This window comes from Scyliorhinus canicula, chromosome 7 (genome assembly GCF_902713615.1).
Source record: "Scyliorhinus canicula chromosome 7, sScyCan1.1, whole genome shotgun sequence".
NCBI lineage: Eukaryota > Metazoa > Chordata > Chondrichthyes > Carcharhiniformes > Scyliorhinidae > Scyliorhinus > Scyliorhinus canicula.
In genome coordinates this window covers 171,685,211-171,706,821 of record NC_052152.1, presented here as the reverse complement: position 1 = coordinate 171,706,821, position 21,611 = coordinate 171,685,211, and the positions used below count along the sequence as shown (strand labels likewise).

The following is a 21,611-nucleotide window of genomic DNA, read 5'->3' as shown; positions in this document are numbered from 1 at the left end:
CGGGGATAGACTTGGGTAGGGTACTCTTTCAGGGGCCGGTGTAGACTCGATGGGCCAAATGGCCTCCTGCACTGTAATTTCTATGAAAACAGACTCCACTTTTTCTTTGTTCCTTAGATATGGAAAAAGACACTCATTATGAACCCGCTAAATTAGGGTTCACCAGTTCTCATGCTTTTCAAAGCCAAGTTGGGTTCTGATGGGTTCTGATTGGGTTCTAAAATTTAGACAGCTTTTGTTGCTCTCATGTAAACACAGCTTACCATTTCTGTTTACGTGTAAAAGAGAATGTGGGAGGGCCTTTTCTATCTCTACTTATGCCTGTTTGTAGACAATATACCTTTCATGATTTAATTAACCCACAATGGATATTGTAGCAATATTAGGTGAAATCAACAATCTTCGGTTTAAGATTCTTTTTCGACGGTTTGACCATTTAGATAATGGAGTCTTTACATTATTGCATAGTAACCAGAATTAACATAAGTAAAAGGTTTATTGTTTTCATATCTGCGATCAATTGCTATCTTTGCCTTCTCCCCTGAAAAACTTGAAAAGTTCAATCTTTTTGAACTGATACTAACAGTGCGAAAAGTATTTAAAATTACATCAGCTCAGATGATACTATTGTAACCGCCCCCAAAGGAATAAGTCCATTTCGGGTTGCAGGATAAACAGGAGGTTGATTGAAGTTTATAAATAGAGCCTTTAGTCAAAGCTGCTCCTCCGAGTGAGTGCCGGCCGGTTCTGAGCTGGCTGGCTTCATACTAGAAGCTCTCTGAGGTTCCGCCCCCTTTCAGCAAGGGGGCATGTATTCTCCGAGGGCTTCTGGGAAAACCAGACCCCCGACTCCGTAGGCTTTCGTCAGGCCCATGATATGACAAATTCAGTTAAATATAACTTACCCCTCAACATTTTAATGTGATTCTCAGCCTCCTATCGCTAACAATATTCGCATCGTTAGAAGTCTTACTACACCAGGTTAAAGTCCAACAGGTTTGTTTCGAATCATTAGCTTTTGGAGTACAAATCCTTCATCACCTGTAGACTTAGTTAAGGATCCCCGCCCCTTATCAGGAGCTCATATTCTGCTAGCTCCACGGAGTAGTGGATCATCCCTACTCCATACGACCTGTGCGAGCTATAACAAAGAAGCACTTGGAATTTGCGATGGAGAAGCCAGTGATTTGTTTGGAATTCTGGCCTCTTATACATACATAGGAGCAGGAGGAGGCCTTTTGGCCCTTTGAGCTGCCCAGCCATTTATCACTATCATGGCTGATCTTCCAACTCAATAGCCTAATCCTGCTTTCTCCCCATAACCTTTGATCTCATTCTCCCCAAGTGCTATATCTAGCCGCCTCTTGAATATATTCAATGTTTTAGCATCAACTACTTCCTGTGGTAATGAATTCCACAGGCTCACCACTCTTTGGGTGAAGAAATGTCTCCTCATCTCTATCCAAAATGGTTTACCCTGAATCCTCAGACTGTGACCCCTGCTTCTGGGACACCCAACATTGAGAATATCTTCCCTGCATCCATCTGTACTCGCCTCTATGATTACTATGAAGATGAAGTGTCTCAAGGTTATTGGATGTATTCTGAAACTCATGAAATCAAATTATGGAACTGGTACTTCTTGAAACATTAAATAATGAGATCTTTCTCATGCAGAAAATAAACTTTTTAATTTACTACTTGTACAGTATTCTGTCAAACACTTTGACTTTCTGAATGAGAGCATTGTAATACTAATTTCTTTCATAATTTAAAGTTGTAAATACAAAGATTATGTTTCCTTAACATACACTTATTTTCTAACAGTTACATAATCTCCTTATTCTTCCAACCAGAAATGTACCACCTTACACATATCTGTATTTTAACGATACATTATTACCTGGAGGTGGGTATATAGGGCATAATTTTAAAGTTTGCAGATAGTACATAACTCAGAAATTTTATGTACAGTGAGGAAGATAGTAACAGATTACAAGAGAATATGGCTAGACAAGTAAAATGGGCAGTCATATGGAAGATAAAACTTAACACACAAGTATGAAATAATGCATCTTGCTTTGAAGGATAAGGAGATGCAATATCAACAATATGGTACAACTTTAAGATGGTGAAGGAAAGAAAAATCCTGGGTGTGTGTATTCACAAATCTTTGAAGATAGCAAGAGGAAGTGACAAGGTTGTTGAAAATGGATATGGCAGCATTAGCTTTAATAATAGAGGAATAGAGTACAAAAGTGAGGGGATTACGTTCAACTTTACAAAATATTGGTCGAGCAATGGCTAAGCAAGTTGTGTGGCATTCACACCTGCATCTCTTGGACATGAGGTAACAATGACATAATTATGTTGGTGAGAGAATTGTTTGGCACAAAAGTTCAGGCAGTTTTAGTAAGGAAGGAGATTTGGGAGTTCTCTTTGAGCTCAGAGGAGATAGCTAGACCAAGTTGTGGATAGATGAAGGCCTATGGTTGCACCATCAAAAGGCAGGAGCTGTTTGTTAGACTTGAATGAAACAAAAAAAAACGTATTTTAGGGAAAAGCGCTTTGTGAGAAGCTATATAGATGTAGTGACTACCAATTGAACAGAACTGGTGCAAGCTTTGATTGTATGGAATTTGAATGACGTTAATGCAGATAGAGTGGATTCAGCAGCAAAAGAGTGGGTAGGGTTAAATGAAGAGTGAAAGAGACCACTTATAGGGAAACCATTTCAAAGTATGTATGATTTGAGTTGTTAGAAAAGTTTAATCTGGAGCAGTGTTTCAGGTTGAACCATAATTGCAAAAGACATTTTACGATTGATCTGTTGAAGGGGGTCGCTTACCCCAGTTGGCTGGATTGCTGGTTTGTGATGCAGCGTGACGCCAACAGCGAGGGTTCAATTCCTGTACCGGCTGAGGTTATTCATGTAGGCTCAGCCTTGCCCCTCGCCTGAGTTGTGGTGACCTCAGGTTAAATCACCACCTGTCAGCTCTCAAAGTGGAGATCTGCAGTGGTCTTCTGAGACTGTGGATTTAATCTGGCTGTATGTGTACTGCCACTGCTCAAGCGTTTACTGTTGGGATGTGATCTAAATACGTTGCTTGATCAGTTAAAGCCTAATTGTTGTTGGAAGCATCTTTCATTTGACCCCTCTAGGCTCCTCTTCATCTTGGCTCAAATTCTATTTTGAAAATAGATTGATCAGGGCGACACGTGGCACACTGGTTAGCACTGGGCCGACGGCGCTGAGGACCCGGGTTCTAATCCCGGCCTTGGGTCACTGCCCATGTGGAGTTTGCATATTCTCCCCGTGTCTGCATGCTTTTCACCCCCACAACCCAAAGATGTGCGGTTAGGTGGATTGGCCACGCTAAATTGGCCCTTGATTGGAAAGAAAATAATTGGGTACTCTAAATTTATTTATTTTTTAAATAGATTGATGATCCTTTTTCCTTTTGTTATAAAATATGTATATTTTAAGATTGCTTAGTTTTGATTTGTTAGCATTATATTTGAAATGTGATGCATGGAGTATGGCAGGTATTGTCAATCATTATGTAAATAGGTTAAAACATATCAATAGTATTACCACAGCCATGTTATAAAATACAATGTAGCTTCATTATTTGTCTGTTCAACAAGTACCTTGTCAAGGAACCTAACCTTGGGACTCAAGCTAAAGAAGCAATTGAGAATTCTTAATGTACCACCTGGTTATATCTATATGTCATTATTCAGAGTACATTTATTTTATTTATTTATTTTCATTAGTAGTTCTGGACCAAGCCAAACCTCTGTGTCATCCTCTGATAAAGTGTTTGAGGACTGGCTGAATGATGATAACTCCTATCAAAGGTAAAATTACACATTAAATCAATGTGTCTATGATGTGATTTGTTATTCCTCCTGCTGTTATTTTCAGTTGAACAAGTGGTAATTTTCTTTCATTATTTAAAGTGGTGGAGGATATGGTAATCAGGATAATCGTTATGTTGGATTTGGAAACACTGCATCTCCTCAGAAAAAGGAAGATGATTTTCTCAACAGTGCCATGACTTCTCTTTATTCGGTATGAAAATATTTTGGTTTTGTTGCAGTTATAGTTTTGCCTTAGAACGATAGTGGGAGAATTCTTTGGCTGCTAGTTAATATCTAATTTTAATACCTAATTTTAATTATGCATGACACTAAGTGCCACTGTTTTCATGTGAATTTTATCTTGTAGTGTGATAAAGATTTGGGAATAACCTTGTACCTGCTACCTAAACTCCGTACTAGTAGTACAAATGAGTTATGTCTGTTTATTGAAGAAAATTGATTTTATGCTGGCTTTATCAACCTGCTCAGATTTTTGTGCTGTAGAGTGATTTTCCAATACAGTGGTGTTCTGTTCTATGAAGAAAAGATCAAGATAAAATATTGTTCTGTTGGTTGCATTATTCACATCTGGATGTTTCTTGTTGGTTTATGAGTCTAATTGGCTTTTTTGAAAGTTAACCACGCTAACTTCCAGCAATTGCCAAAATAGGTAAATTGTAGCAATACTTTCCAGGCAGGTTATATTTTGGGCCTATTGGAACGGGTAGAACAAATTGATTAACTCAGTTCAGATATTAGCTTGTGTTTGCTCACAGCAATTAGATTTTCTAGCCTTAAAAAAACTTTCCTGGTAGAATAATAATACATTCTGCTTTATAAAGTATAGTATGGTTCTTATTAACAATAAGCAATGTCATGAAAAAGAAAGATAAAACTAGCAAAAATGTACTCAGGATATCCCTCAATGTCGTGCAGTCAATTAATTAATTATTTTCAGATTATAGTGTTGTTTTATAGGCAAAATGCTAGCCAGTTTGTATACAGCAAGGTATCACAAAAAGCAAGCTGAAATTACCAATTAATCTTCAGCACTCTTTCAGTACAGCACAGAAATGTCAGCCTGGATTTGTGAATGTGCTAAAATGAATCAAAACTAAAGGTGAGGGATCTGCTTGTAAGTATGCAATATAAAGTAAGGATCATAAGATAACTCCTGGCTGCTCGTAATGTTTTCAATAATGTAAAGTCTCAATTTTTGGCTACCCTATTTTGGAAGAATATAAAACTCCAAACACTAACTTGAATTTTTAGTAAGTACACATACATATGATATTTAAATTTTTAATGTTAACCAGTGTTCAAACCTTTGAACTGTCCATATGAATGTAGAGAATCTTGTTACTTGCAAGCACTGATTAATTAATTGACCCATAAACTGCTTGCTTTGGGCAAATGGAGGAGAATTGTAGTCAGCATGGTTGAATATCCGAATTGTTGAAAGGTTCACATGCCTGCCAATTTTGTAAATATTGTTTATTATTGCACTTGGAATTGCAAACCAACATGAGAGAAATCATAAACTAATGTGACTACTATAAATAACCAACAATGAATGACAAAATCAGTTATTTTGGATATGTTCACTGTTTTTCAGGGCTGGAGCAATTTTACTGTTGGGGCCACAAAGTTTGCATCAGCAGCAAAAGAAGGTGTAAGTAGCCTATTCCAATTCCTGATTTTATTAAGTTGCATAAACATTTCCAATTAGATAACTATAGCAATGCAGCAATCATTTCTGCAATCATTCAAGTTTGTTAAATCTTTCCTATTCTGTTAATTTGTTCAGGAGAGATTTAAATGCCTGAGTATTTATTTAAAATGTTTTATGTTCAATTGTTTTTTCTATTGTCATTTTTTTCTGTCAAGTTTACTTGTTTAAACAATGCTTAATATTGAAATGAGTGGTTTACTGTTGAGAAGCGTGTAGATATTTGGGTGAAACTCATCATTCTTTTGCTCAACCAGGCAGCAAAACTCGGAAGTCAGGCAACACAAAAGGTATTGTTCATTTATTCAATTTTGTTCTCTATTCTGTATGTCAGATGTTGCCACATGTGGCTGAAGTAGCTCAGTACCAAAGTTAACAGGCTCGAGCAAAAAAAAAACCAATAGAATCTAAATTTTCTGTTTCAAGTTGAACAGCACCTTAAATATGATCAGCATTACAGCATTGTATGATTTCTTTTTCAATAATCTTGTTTTTGATAGACAATAGAGGAGGGGACTTGTGCATTGCTAAATGGTGCTTGTTCTGTCCTTGTTGCTTTCTTGCTGGATAAAGGTTTGGGGCTACAAACAACAGCCAGAACCGGTAAAGTGCCTACTTTCTGTGCATGCCAGATTGTTCACCATTCATTAATTGTGTGGCATCAATATTCTTCTTTTATTTTGGTCATCATCGCTTTGATTCCATAATTCCCATGTGGTTACTCATTTTTCAGGAACTTATTTTGAACCGTATGTTTGTCTGCACAAGTAATAGGTATTTATCAGGTGTTTTAAAGTATATGGTAGCAGCCGTTATTATTTCTGAGCAGTGGTCTATCTCTTCCATTTTTCGGTCTGCAAGTTTCAGAAGGGACCATCAGTATTAACATCTGTCACAGTGTAAAGATCCCCATTACTTTTTCTCACATCCCTCTCAATTTCCTATATTGTATTCCAGGTTCATGTTGTTAGGTGACATCCAATATTTTGTACGTGAAAATAAGAAATGGTGTTAGATCAAATTAGGGTATTGTTTTGTTTATTTTTCTTCCTTGCTGTCCTGAAGGCAGTGATAGTTGCTTGGGAAGAGATCTGGCCAACAGTACTATTAACTGCACTTTGTGTTGGTCTGGAACTTGCATTTTTGACAGGATATTTGACCTCTCCAATCATCAGATCCTTTTCGCACCCTGACCATACAGGTGTATTACCCGCAGAATCTCTGCATAGCATTTATGATTGTTAGTAGTCCTTTTCTGATTAAAATGAGAATTATTGAGACAATTTCCTGCTGTTTAGAAATATAATTGCTCACCAATAAATCCCTTCTAAAATTAAAATATTTCTGTAACAAAAGCATACTAACATTGTTTTCCAGACATGCACAATCTTCCCTGCCTTTGTGGAAGACCTTTTTAGAGCTTTATTATAGCTTTATTACTGATTTAGATAGAAAGCTTCAAAGGTCATAGAGGCTGTGTAATTGAAAAAGTTAATGGCTTACAAATGTGATTACATACTGGTACAGAAATTCCCTTCAACAGTGGAAGTTTAGCTAACTAGTCAACAATTTTTGTTAAATGAGTTTGAAGGTTATCCAGTAAAATTTTACTTTGAGCTCTGGGGTAAAATTCTACACTGGTGGAAATGGAAAACCAGCAGTTGTGAATTGGCCATCCCTCCATTCACTCCACCTGACTTGTATACATGTAACAGGTAGCTGACCTGCTCTTGGTCGTTTTGCATCCCCATCAAAGTTAAATTTACCTTATTTAAGTAAGATATTCCTGCACTGAAAATGAAACTTTAAACAAAATGCCCTCTGAACCTTTTAGGATTTTTAACAGGTTTTATACTGCTATTTGGAAGAGACCTTTAGAATTCAGACTCAGCTGAAATAGAATTATACTGTATGGCCGACTAAATTAATAATAGCATCTTGTGCTTCATGTATTCAGTAAAATTCACAATATGGTAAAATAGATGTCTGAATGAAGTCTTGCTTGTTATGTCATGAGAGCCTGTTGTGTTGAAATTGTCTTTGTGTCCTGTCTGCATGTACTGTGGTTCATGCTGAAGCTGAGATAATTGTATTTTTGAGTTGTTTGCTTGCTGCATGTGCAACATATATCTAAGATGTACACTTTTCATTACTGATAAATTCTTTTCTTGCTTTTAAATAGGCTACAGAGTTAGGTCACACAATTAATGAGAGTGTCATCAAACCTGCTCAGGACAAGGTAACATAGTCCTGCTTAAGGAGCTCAAACTGATGATCAGTACACTAATTACTTGAAATCATGGTTATATCATAAATTTAGACAACTATTTTCGCAATCCACCTATATAATGTAGACTGAAGCAAGCCAATTGTGATTGATTTGACTGCAATGTCATCTGTCATTAGTTTGACTTCCTCTGCATTTTTATGTACATGTTCTATGTACTAACTGTGAGGCAGACAGTAAACTGCCACAAAGCTATCAGAAACTCAAACCTGGGAGCCTCAGTTGAATGCCTCATTTAAAAGATGGCATCTCTGACAATAAGAACATATGAACTAGGAGTCGGATTAGACCATCTGGCCCTTCGAGCCTGCTCTGCCATTCAATGAGATCATGACTGATCTTTTGTGGACTCCGCTCCACTTTCCTGCCCAAACACCATAACTCTTTATTCCTTTATTCTTCAAAAAACTATCTATCTTTATCTTGCAAACATTAGTGAAGGAGCCTCAACTGCTTCACTGGGCAGGGAATGCCATACATTCACAACCCTTTGAGTGAAAAAGTTCCTCCTAAACTCAGTCCTAAATCTACTTCCCCTTATTTTGAGGTCATGCCCCCTAGTTCTGCTTTCACCCACCAGTAGCAACAACCTGCCCGCATCTATCCTATCTATTCCCTTCATAATTTTATATGTTTCTATAACATCCCCCCAGCATCCTTCTAAATTCCGAGTACAGTCCCAGTCTACTCAACCTCTTCTCGTAATCCAACCCCCTCAACTCTGGGATTAACCTAGTGAATCTCCTCTGCACACACTCTAGCGTCAGTACGTCCTTTCTCAGGTAAGGAGAGCGAAACTGAACACACTACTCCAGATGTGGCCTCATTAACACCTTATACAGTTGCAGCACAGCCTCCCTAGTCTTAACTATATCCCTCTAGCAATGAAGGAGAAAACTCCATTTGTCTTCTTAATCACCTGTTGCACCTGTAAACTAACTTTTGTGACTCATGCACAAGGACACCCAAGTCCCTCTGCACAGCATCATGTTTTAATATTTTATCATTTAAATAATAATCCATTTTGCTGTTATTCCGACCAAAATGGATAGCCTCACATTTGTCAACATTGTATTCTGTCTGCCAGACCCTAGCCCATTCAATTCAACTATCCAAATCCCTCTGCAGACTTCCAGTATCCTCTGCACTTTTTGATTTATGCAATGCAGCACTCTCTCTCAGTACTGCACTGGAGTGCCAGCATTGACTTCTGTGCTCAAATTCTGGAGTGGGACTTGAATTCACAACCTGGGGCGAAATTCTATGACCCCCAGCAGGGTCGGAGAATTGCCCGGGGCCGCCGAAAATCCCGCCCCCGCCATGTCCAGAATGATCCCACCCGCAAAAATGTCGGCGTGCTGCCAATCTCGCCGCCCGCCTCGGAGAATGGCGGGGGCCGGCGGGAGGCTACGGGTTTCTGTGCTGCCGTTATTCTCCAGCCCGAATGGGCCGCAGTCCTGCCGCTGAGAGGCCTCTCCCACCGCCGTGGTTTGAACCACCTCTGTGCCGGCAGGATCGGCGGCGCGAGCGGGCCCCGGGGTCCTGGGGGGGGCGCGGGGCGATCAGACCCTGGGGGTGCCCCCACGGTGGCCAGGCCCGCGATCGGGGCCCACCGATCGGCCGGCGGGCCAGTGCCGTAGGGGCACTCTTTTTCTTCCGCCGCCGCCACGGCCTCCACCGGGGCGGAGGCGGAAGAGAATCCCCCAGCGCGCATGCGCCGGTGGTGGCGTCAGCAGCAGCTGGCGCATGCGCGAACCGGCGAAGGCCTTTCGGCCAGCCCCGGTGGCGGGCAGTGGGCGTCAAAGGCCGCTGGAGCCGGTTTGGGTGCCAGTCGGTGTGGTGCCAACCACTCCGGCGCGGGCCTAGCCCCTCAATGTGAGGGCTTGGGGAGGCCCGACGCCAGAGTGGTTGGCGCCACTCCGCTACGCTGGGACCCCCCGCCCTGTCGGGTAGGGGAGAATTTCGCCCCTAATGTCTCAGATGCAAATGCTACCAATGTGAGCCATGGCTGTGAATATTTGCTTTTAACTGCAGTAGATATTCCATTTGCTCATAAATAGCATGGATATCTTCACAGCAATTTCTGACCATTATCTGCATTGATATGGTGCAGGTTGTTTATCTGCACATTTCGCATTTTAGAATTTATTAGCTGTAAAAATATTTTTCATTTTATGGTTGGAGTATTGAATTTTAGAGTATCTTCAAAAAATTAAAAGTTTAAAAATTACAAATTTTGCCCTTTAAGTTCTTTTACTTTTGAACTGCTCATGTTGTGAAATCATCGATAATTATAATAGTTTGTTGAAAAGGCAAATTAATAAATCAGTTTTGTCATTGTTTTAGCATTTATTTTAATGATGTTTGTACACATGAGTACTTGTTAACTTTTGAGCAGTTTTGGAATTTATATTCTGTTTTTAGTTGAGCATTCTAAACCTCGTTTCATACTCAGATGATCGCGTTTCTATTCCATAAGGATACCTAAATCAAACTAATATGTAATACCTAGTTCACAAATTGTGGACTCCATTTTCATTTGTACTTGTTAGCTATCTCGTATGACAATACCAATTCAGCTGTTTTCCAGATGAATTTGTATGGTTTCGTTGTTGCTTAATTGCACATGCTGTTGTCTTATTTCCTTGGCAGTTTGTACTAATGTACACCTGGTCATTTAATATTCAATTTTTATTAAAATGTACAGCAGAGACATAGTACATTTGATTTATCAGTGGGTGTTGTTTCCATGTCCTTCCAATAGTGGGGTGTCAACTGCACACAATGTTCCAAGTGACCTTATTAAAATCTTGTTGCTGTATCAATATTGTTAGTAGCTTATTTATTTCCATTGCCACCTTGTGCATGTAGATGCATGATGTTCTTCTGCTCCTTTACATTTAAAATCTTCCCATTTAAAGTGTATTCCTTTTCACTATTCCAGAAGGTATCACTTGTGACATTTCTACATTGAACTGCATTGGCTGCTTATTCTGCTAGCCTATCCATTTATCGTCCCAGTCTTGATATTGTTTTTCATAATTTGCCATACCTTCTTCTTCCCACAATTGGTGTGAATAATTTTCAATCTTCCCTCTCATCTTAAACCCTGATTGTTTATGCATACAGCAAATAAAACAGAAGGCTCAACACTGAACCCTGCAGACCACCATTCAGCATACCTTTTCATTCCGAAGAACTTCAATTTACCTTTTTGCTTTGCGATCTGCCCTCCAACAATTTCTTTGTTCTTTTGGCCACATTCCCCTTAATTCCAAGTGCCATTGTCTTTGCCATAAAGAAATCTTTTAAGTAGTACCATATCAAATGTTATTGCAGATTACTTCCATTGTAATTGGTGTCACTGTATCACTTGGTTGCATGTTTACCAAAATTGTTCCAGACTGTAGCCTGGTGGTATGAAAATCACATTGCTGGCTATACAGTTAACCCAATAGCTTAGTTCCCCATCAGCTGGCATTTATGGTGGCCCATTAACCTTTGCTATCAATGGAATATTGTCCCTTGAGACAGGAAACCAAAACAGATTCAGAGGTGAATTTTGTTTTGGAGATGTATAATCCAGGTAAAGTCTGTATTATATGAATGAAGAGGAAAAGTCTTTGTTCTGGCCTGATACTAGCTCTAATTGCAACATCTGATACAGCTAACAATTTCCTTTTTGCCCTTTGTTTTTTGTGGAACAGAATATTTCACCTAATATGTTTCCCTTCAAGAAGCAAACAAAAGCTGCGAGCATCTTAATTTTCGGGGGTGTTTTTACCTGAAGACACTGATTAATGCTGCAATACAGTTCCATTGCTGCTCGTGGCTTTCTAGTATCTTTTCCAAGTGATATTCTTTAAATCCTGTGTCTCAATTGTGACAGCTACTGGCAACAGACCGTTTAACTGTGGAAGCTGATAACTCTGGATAGCACCTCATCATCTCTATCCACTCTAGCATCACATCCACATTTGTATTTGTTGCATATTGAAAGTTTATAAGTTTGTTGACTGATGGCTAAAGATAAATATTCATTTCTAATACATATCCTTTAATGAAATTTTTTGTTGTCTGCCTCTGGTCTTCAGTCATCACCCCACAGTTAGCAGACATTCATTCTCTCAGTCACGTAGACTCTGCTCTAGAATTCCTTGCTTCCGTTCTCTGCCTCCCTTTCCTCCTTGGAATCCATCTATTTGAACAAGCTTTTGTCTCACATCCTGATAACTCCTTTGGCTCAGTATCCATTTCTGGCTGTGCCCTTGGGGCATTTTTCTTTGTTGAAAACACGATAATCGTGTTGTTGGATTCCTCTTTTGAAGAAGGACTGGAAATGTAACTCTTCCCATATATGTACTCCTTTATTTCTGCCTATGAGGGTAATTCATTCTTTGGTTCTGTAAATTGATGTATCATTTGCAACGCTTAATTAATTGGAGGCATTTTTATATACACAGGTGAAAGATGGAAAATTTTTAGATGATGTGACCGTTGGTGTGTCACAGATTGCTAATAAGGTATGCAGAAGGATAAGGCTGGTCATGTCTCAAAGCCAGCCTTCATATTCTGTGCAACTGCTATAGAAGCTTAAGAATAAAGATAAATTAAAAATTTTCTTGAAAAATGATTGATTTTCTTGCTCAACCATTACAAAACTACATTTTATTGGACGGCAAAAAATTCCCCCAAGTTCTAGAAATCACGGCTGTCAGTTGTGTTTGACACATACAAACTGATAAGTAATTGAAACAATTTCATGTGAAACTGTATAAGTTGCATTTATACCGCAATTATAGGGTGGATCTAAATCTGTTGTGCAGGTATATAGTGGGGTCCAACCTAACTCCAGACTGAAATGGACTGAGACTCCTTCCAAACTCTGGATTTATGCTGCAACTTTCGAAGAAGTGTAAAGCCAAACCACGTCACATTACAATTTACATCAAAATTGTTGCATAAATGCTGTTTTACCTGGACAGTTGACAGATATGGAGTCTGCCTTATTGTGACCAGACAAACCTTTTTGATTGGTGCTAATTTGTTTTCCTTTTGTTTTGCTATCGTTGGTAATTGATGACATGGTGAGTGTCTATATTGAAAAGTGATTTGTTAATCAATTGTAGAGGGAACCAATATTATTTTCAAGTTAGTTCTCTTGCTTAGACCAAATAGTTAATCCTTAATTAATCCCTAATAGCTATCCTTAAAATGTGCATAGTTCTGGAATAATTTTTAAATGTAATGTTTATTCAAAATATATTGTATATTAGATAAAACCTAGCTATTACTGTTGATAATATTAGTAATCAAATAGCTATTTGCTATTGTAGGAGAGAGGCTAGTCTCTTCAAAATGAACTGGTGAATGCCTAATTTCTGATAGTTTCCATGAGTATCATGTGGATTCACTTTATGTCAATAGTATTTGTTAATGTCAGCAACAGTATTTTCTGGACCTAAGAGCCAGAAGGCTAATAGCTATTGTTGGAGCATCTAATTTTTGTACGTCTATATGATTATGCATATTTGAAAACATCTATTACTATGAAAGATATTTCAGTCTTTTTTATTAACATTCATAGGTACAGGGAGTTACCGTAAAAGGGTGGCAAGACGTCAGTTCTTTTTTTACCAACAAGGAAGGTGAAACAGCTGCCTCTGAAAGGTAATGTACATTTAAATGCACTAAATCTTAATGCACAATCACATTTCTAAATTCAAATGTTTTAGTATATCGTTACGTATCCAAAAAAACCAATGTTTGTCCATAGCAAAATTATGTTCTCTGCTGTTCTCTGGATGATTTTCCCTATGTTTCTGATAGTAACTACAAGTTTAGCATCCCTTATCCAAAATTTAAAAAACTAAAAACCGCACTTTTTTTTTGAGCACCGTCGTGATGTCATGAGTCCCCGGCCGATGCGCACTTCCCAACACGCGCCACACATGCGCATTTCCCAACACTTGCTGCACATGTGCAGTTCCCAACACACACTGCACGTGCGCAGTTCCCAATGCTTGCCTCACTTACGCAGTTCCCGTCACATGCAGAACGTGCGCAGTTCCCAACGGGTGCCGCAGGTGCGCAGTTCAAAATGGGTGCCGCAAGTGCACAGTTCCCAAAACATGTCTCACTTGTGCAGTTCCCAATGCATGACACACATGCACAGTTCCTAACGCGCGACGCACATGCGTAGTTCCGAACGTGCGCCACACATGCCAGTTCCCGACACACCGCAGATGCACTTTATATTCCGATATCCGAAAAATTCCATAATCCAATACACTCGGCCTCGAGCATTTCGGAAAAAGAATGCTCAACCTGTACTTGAATTGCCCTGGCGTAAGGCCAACAGAGCTTCCTCTTTTTAAAAAAAATACAATCTTAGTTTTTTAAATTGATTACAAATCCTACAGATTCTGATCTGCACAATATTCTCCATGCATAGCTTTTAGGTATGTTACAGTGAAATTGCATGCATTTACGGTAAAATCACATTTTGTAGTGTACAACTTGCATAGGTAATAAATCAACTTCTTGGTCTTCTGAGATGAGGATCATTTTTAAAAAAAAATGCAAGGTATTTACCATTTAGGTATTATGAGAAAAAAGGTGTTTATCGTTTGTACGTTTATATTGAAGTTTTGTATTAATTGATGTGCTCTCAGAAGGGCATCCAGCCTTTTTTTAAAAATAAGTTTAGAGCACCCAATTATTTTTTTCCCAATTAAGGAGCAATTTAGCGTGGTCAACCAACCTAGCCTGCATATCATTGGGTGTGGGGGTGAGACCCACGCAAACACGGGAAGAATGTGCAAACTCCACATGGACAGTGACCCAGGGTTGGGATCGATCCCGGGTCTCAGCGCCGTAGGCAGCAGTGCTACACACTGTGCCACTGCACTGCCCTGGGCACCCAGCCTTTTAATTAAAACCATCTCTGTTCGTGAAGCATGCCTACAGGACCAACATGATACCCTGACTCTGAATTAGGTGAATTATTGAACAGTTGCAGCATTTATCACTCTTTAATGGGATGTGTGGCATTCACTAATGCAATAGAAATGGAATGTTATTGCATACTTACAAATGTTTCATACATACACACATTGAAAATCCTCTGTACAAGCACAGCTTGTAGTGCAAATGCTCAATTTTGAAATACCCAATCATTTCTAAAGTTTGGTATATTCTGTGTTACAGCTACCCAACTGGAGAAAGTTACCAGAACAGTGGACTTGAAGATGGTTTCTGGGACAATTTTAGTCAGGATGAGAATTCTAAGGTGAAGATGCCCCCAAGTGCTGGTGTTTGGGGCTCGGGTGAAAAGAATGACGATGCCTGGGGCATGGAGAACAACACGATAAAGCAAACCAACCATAGCAATGCCTGGGACAACTGGGATGATAATTGGGCCGCAGGTGGGGAAAGCAAGAATAAAAAGTCACCAAAAAAAGAAAGTGGAGGAACTACGGATGATGGATGGGACAACCAAGATTGGTAGCTTGGGAAAGTGCCTCAAATTAAAAGGACCTGCAATTCACTTTGCTTTACTTTGCTTCTTTGCTGTAGTAAACCAGTTTGTATTCCTGTCTATAAAGAATCAATGTTTCAAAAATCCAATTTACTTTCTAAAAGCTGGTTCCATGCATATGTCACCAATAAACAAAATCTTTGCAATGAGCCATCAGTATTGTAACCAGAACATTATCCTTTTACAGTAAGTACTTGAGTTCAACTGTGCTATTTTTACACTCCATGCTATGACAAATGCATTTTTCTATTTAAGGGAATATAATTTTTCCATTAATTCCCCACCGATTTGTTCTTTTTGTGTACATAAATGCTCATTAAAACCTGCAGGGTATCATGGAGAAAAATGGAACGGTAAATAGTGCAGTGATTAATTTTAGCTCAGGTTTTCTTTCAAAAATACAACAAACATAGCATTTACTGCATGTGCTATATAGTATTTGTCTTCAGCTTATGTGCAGTTGTACAGGGCAGGAAGATTTGCAAATTCAAACTTGGTGTTTTTGGTGTGACTATTATAGGTTTGGTACTGAGCAGATTGAAGTAAAACTGTAGATTATTAAAATTGATCTACTCCAGTTTCAATTGTTTACTATCTTTTTTCCTCTTTCACGTTACATGCCTTACAAACCAATATGTAAGCTTGAAGAGACTGTTTCCGGTATTAGCAAACAAATGCTCATTACACTTGTGCAACATTCCACCATCTAATATCTTAACACAGCCATTGAATTGTTAACACTAGTTGGTTATGACCACTAAAATCATGGGTGAAGGAATAAATGAGTGTATTAAATATTAATCTGCTAATGCTGAAAGTAGTCCTTTCTGAGCTTATGTCAATTTTTAAGTATTTTATTTGGATAATTTTATTGGCCATCGTCGTCGAACTAGCACAGATGTGTTCTCTATTCTTTTATTTCAAATGTGTGACATATATAAAAAACCTTTTTATTTGTTTAAAATTCAAAAGTGAAATGTTTTCTCTGGTCTGTCCGATTTTAATTTTCAGAATATGTAGATGTACAAGTGTGGTGACATTTCTTGTGTCTGGTCTGCTGCTGCCTCCAAAACCTAGCCCCAAACATTCCAGTTACATGTAGTGTGGGTATAGTATGAATAAGTGATATTTCCGTAATAGACCTTTTGACAAAGTATGTGCAATATTTTTGAGCATGAGCAACAAGCTGGTGTATTCTCATTTCTGTACCTTAGGGAATGATTGAACTTTTATGCCCTAAAAGCTAACATGGAAATTTTTGCTGACGTGAATGGACATCTGAAAATATGTATAGCAACTTAGATGTTGCTAATTACTTTGCACCCAGTTTTGAGTGTGATTGCTTTCTTGATGATGTATGACAATAAAGCAAGTGAAAACGGATGAGATTTTATTTTGCTTAATTGCATGGAAGTATTATTAACTTCCCAATTTACTATAAAACTTCATTCTGCAATTAAACTTTACATTTTGACATCCTGATGTATTTTTGAACGTTTTTCAGAACATAAGTGATGAATAGGGGAGTTATTTCTGGCCAATATTTATCCCTCACTCAACATCACAGGAACAGATTTTATGGTTCTCATCACATTGCTGTTTGTGGGAGTTTGCCATGCGCATATTTGGTGCCATGTTTCCTACAATATAACAGTGACTACACTTCAAAAATTGTTCATTGTCGGTACAACACTTTGGAGCACCTGATAATTGTTCAAAGCACAACAATTTTCAAAACTATTTGAACCTATTGATTCATAGTTTAACCTCATTTTCTGACTTTCCTACCGCCTTTTTGGTTTGTTCAGTTCCACTTCAAGATCTCATTCCAGTTACAGTGAAGGATGAAACCCAAAATGTTTGACTACTTGATTGACAGATGATATATTAACGATTACAAATTTATTCTTAAGAGAAGAGATGGGTATTTGTCAGTCTGAGACCCTGGCCTTTCTCGTAATTCTATACATTATCCATAACGTTCTCTGCATTTCAAAAATGACCTTTGCAATCCTTCAGGGTCGTTGTGCTGTAATAGATACTTTAATGTAGAGAACCTGCTTCCTATCCTCTACTATTGTTGCTCTTTAATTGGTCAATAGGTGGTGCACTTTTTCCAAATCACTTTTGCTTCACTCCAAAGAAATAAAAGTTACCTGTCAAGAAACTGCTCTGCTTACTGGCTTATGGTATGGCTAAGATTGGAACCAATGTATGAAGAGGCTTCAAATTGACTAACCTGTCATTCTGTAATACAAAATGTTGGGGGCTCTTTGTTAGTGTGCTGTAGCACCTTGAACATTACTGATATAGACATCTATATTTTTACATCTGATGGTAAATATGGTGCTTTTATACTAGAACATAAGAACAGCGCAGTAGGCCATCTGGCCCTTCGAATCTGCCCTGCCGTTCCATGAGATCATGGCTGATCTTTTGTGGACTCAGCTCCACTTTCCCGCCCAAACACCATACCCTTTATTCTTCAAAAAACGATCTATCTTTATCATAAAAACATTTAATGAAGGAGCCTCAACTGCTTCACTGGGCAGGGAAGTCCATAGATTCACAACCCTTTGGGTAAAGACATTCCTCCTAAACTCAGTCCTAAATCTGCTTCCCCTTATTTTGAGGCTATGCCCCCAAGTTCTGTTTTCACCCACCAGTGGGAACCTGCCCGCATCTATCCTATCTATTCCCTTCATAATTTTTTATGTTTCTAAGATCCCCCCACATCCTTCTAAATTCCAACGAGTACAGTCCCAGTCAACTCGGCCTTTCCTTGTAATCCAACCCCCTCAACTAGGGATTAACCTAGTGAATCTCCACTGCACACCCTCCAGCGCCAGTACGTCCTTTCTCAGGTAACAAGCAAAACTGAACACAATACTCCAGGTGTAGCCTCACTTAACACCTTATACAGTTGCAGCATAGCCTCCCTAGTCTTAAACTCCATCCTTCTAGCATAGCCTCCCTAGTCTTAAACTCCATCCTTCTAGCAATGAAGGTCAAAACTCCATTCGTCGCCTTAATCACCTGTTGCACCTGTAAAACAACATTTTGCGACTCATGCACTAGCACACCCAGGTCCCTCTGCACAGCAGCATTTTTAATAGTTTATCATTTAAAAAATTATCCCCATTGCTGTTATTCCTATCAAAATGGATAACCTCACATTTGTCAACATTGTATTCCATCTGCTAGACCCTAGCTCATTCACTCAAAACTATCCAAATCCCTCTGCAGACTTCCAGTATCAGCCATGAATACTTATTGCTTTTATGGGATATGTGACCTTTTTCCAGCCTCTAAAGTCCCAAACCCAAGTACCTTCTTATTCCTGTAACAACCTTGAGCTAACAACTGGGCAACCTTTGTTCTACCAAAAGCAAGTAGAGAGATTTCTATCCAGTATTTCTTAGATTTGGCAACTGGGGTTTATAAGGAAATGTTTTCAAAATGGCAGTGACTACTGCTTTAAGCTTCACAGAAAATCTGATGTTTTATGGTGTCCAAGTTGTTGATTGAACATTTATGCAATTCACAACCTGTGTAACACTGGAAGCCTATAATAATAATCTTTGTTATTGTCACAAGTAGGCTTACATTAACACTGCAATGAAGTTACTGTGAAAAGCCTTTAGTCACCACACTCCGGCGCCTGTTTGGGTACACTGGGGGAGAATTCAGAATGTCCAATTCACCGAACAAGCAAGTCTTTTGGGACTTGTGGGAGGAAACTGGAGCACCCGGAGGAAACTCATGCAGACACCGAGAACATGAAGACTCTGCACAGAAAGTGACCCAAGCAGGAAATTGAACCTGAGACCCTGGCACTGTGAAGCAATAGTGCTAACCACTGTGCTACCGTGCTGCAGTTATGACTGCGTTTTTCTAATTTTCATGTAATTGAACCATGAATTGTAGTTCAGCATTTTTTTGAACTACTTTTTTAATCAAACCTTTTTTCCAATCTTTAACTATTGTTGATGCACTTAGTGTAACAAGTGGAAAATATAAAAAATATACTGCATAGTTGATTCAGGCAACTGTATAACATGCATTATACCCAGTGATGGATGTTGATTTATGGCAGAAAACAACATCAGATTCCTGAGTAACAATTTTGAGGAAAAGTGAGTGAAAATCATTACAGGAAATGGAAAGAAAGCTAGGAAAAGACTTGGTATGGCTAGGTGAGAAGGGGTGAACTGGCTTTCCTATATTCAACCTCCTCGGTTGGTGATAACATAGGTTTGGGGTTTTTTTTTCACAAAGGTATGTCTTTTCCGGTTCAGAATGTAACTAATTTAGCAGTGAGCCAATCAAAAACTGTTTTCTTGATTCAGAGAAAGAGCAAATTTATTAACCACTAAACCTGAGAAAAATAATAACAACATCACGCATTCTGCCATCATGCAAGTCCACACACACACACGCGCAGGTATCAGAAATAAGGAGAGTAAGAGTTAGTTGGACATGTTTCCAGAGGCTGGTCCAGCCTCTGGCATATCTGGCTGGGGGGACGGAGTCCGCCAGGGCTGGGGAGGAGTAGAGGGCAATGACCAGGGGATGGGTTGTTGGGTCGGACATGCTGTCGAAGACTCCACATGAGCAGCAGGACCGTGCGTCTTATCAACTGGAACCACGCGGGTACGGGGGAGGACAACCGCTCCTGCTGGCCGTCAAGGTGACAGTCGCCCTAAACATTTACGTCACAGGGTCATTCCAGTGGCCGAGTGGAGACCTGACTGGAATCTTGCTCAGTGAACAGGGGCATCCGCACCTCACGGAGGCCTTATATGCCCCGTCAACACAATATATCAAATTCATCATGGACCAACCCCACCAGGATGCTCGTACAGAGGGGTTCGCCAGCATCGCCGGGATGGCCCAGGTCCAGGGGGTGACTGATGGGACACATGTCCCCCTCTGAGTACCAGGCCAGTCTTTAAAAACTGAAAGGGCTTCCAGTCCAACATGTAGCTGGTGTGTGACCATGAGCTGCAAATCATGCATATCTGTGCCCGACACCCGGGCAGTGTGCAGACGTCTTCACCCTGGCAGACCGATGGTTGCTGACACCTTTGCAGCGCATCCCCAGGTGATGGGTTGCCTCGTCTGCTGCGGTCATGCCAGCTTGCGACTATCCATAGACCACAGACTGATGTGGAGACCCGCTACAATGATGCCCATGCAGCGGCCATGCAGTGATCGAGTAGTGCATTGGCGTCCTGAAGATGTGGGTCAGGTGCCTGGACCTCTCTGGAGGGACGCTCCAGTATAGCAGTAGGAGAGACTCCCACATTGTGGTGGCCTGCTTCGGCCTCCACAACATCATGCAGCAGAGGTGTGACATGCTAGAGGAGGGGATGAATGTCAGGTCTTCTCTGCTGAGTATGATGCAGAGGAGGGCCAGGGTGGCCATGGGGCCCAAACAAGCACAGATGGACCCACAACGTGTGGGCCAAAGCCGGAGCACAACAAATGCTCTAATCGCCGTCAGGTTCACTGACTAGGGGGCCTGGCTGACGGCACGAACATCCCATCCCATCTCCACACCCCCCGGCCGACCACCCTCCCTGCATCACCCCCCTCCTGCAATCCCATCCGTGGTTCCTACCTGCCTCACTATGGGGTGCTGGCCTTGGGTTGGCAGTAACAATGGGTCTGGTCCATGGGATGAAGGATGATAACGACTGGCTCTGCGATGAGCTCTGGCACTCTGCATTGTTTGACAATGTCTGACTCTGGCCCACGGTAGCACTTTATACCGGCCACCTGGATGATCTCTGCATGCAAGCTGGCTATTCGATCACACTAGTGAACCCTTGGGATGGTGGAGGTTGGGATGGGGAGCAGGTGAGGGGAGAGGGGTTTGGTACCGGGGCGTTGTCCGTCCTTAGGCCCCAGCCTGTTCCCACCTCCAGCGTCCGCCCATCTTCACCCCCCTGCCCACTGCGCCCCTCAGCAGCCAGCGCAGCCCAGCCTAGCATTGCACAGCCCATCCCCCACACCCTCTGAAAGAGCACCGAGGCAGTTTGGAGCCTTTGTGCACAGGTGTTTATTTTGAACATAACAGGTGAACATCTCTATAACGGATTGTTCCCTTGTTCCCTGGCCCCTAACGCTATCCTGTGTTATGCAGCCATGCCAACTTAACTGATGTCTACATTTCTGGCCTTACAGGC

At 40.3% G+C, this 21,611-nt stretch overlaps 1 protein-coding gene across 15 annotated transcripts in view; it reads left to right on the top strand.

The window, feature by feature from the left end:
• arfgap1 (ADP-ribosylation factor GTPase activating protein 1) overlaps positions 1-16,891 on the top strand; it is a 41,773-nt gene extending 24,882 nt beyond the window's left edge. For 4 of the 15 annotated variants that reach the window (XM_038803270.1, XM_038803273.1, XM_038803271.1 and 1 more), the window contains 9 exons: positions 3,778-3,861; positions 3,964-4,075; positions 5,480-5,536; positions 5,851-5,883; positions 6,167-6,196; positions 7,776-7,832; positions 12,344-12,403; positions 13,468-13,550; positions 15,090-16,891. In XM_038803270.1, the coding sequence (XP_038659198.1) occupies positions 3,778-3,861; positions 3,964-4,075; positions 5,480-5,536; positions 5,851-5,883; positions 6,167-6,196; positions 7,776-7,832; positions 12,344-12,403; positions 13,468-13,550; positions 15,090-15,390 (817 nt within the window). In that variant the 3' untranslated portion in view covers positions 15,391-16,891. The remainder of the gene's footprint in view (positions 1-3,777; positions 3,862-3,963; positions 4,076-5,479; positions 5,537-5,850; positions 5,884-6,166; positions 6,197-7,775; positions 7,833-12,343; positions 12,404-13,467; positions 13,551-15,089) is intronic. The other 11 variants (XM_038803274.1, XM_038803275.1, XM_038803277.1 and 8 more) reach the window with 11 other exon arrangements.
• Positions 16,892-21,611: the final 4,720 nt, after the last annotated feature.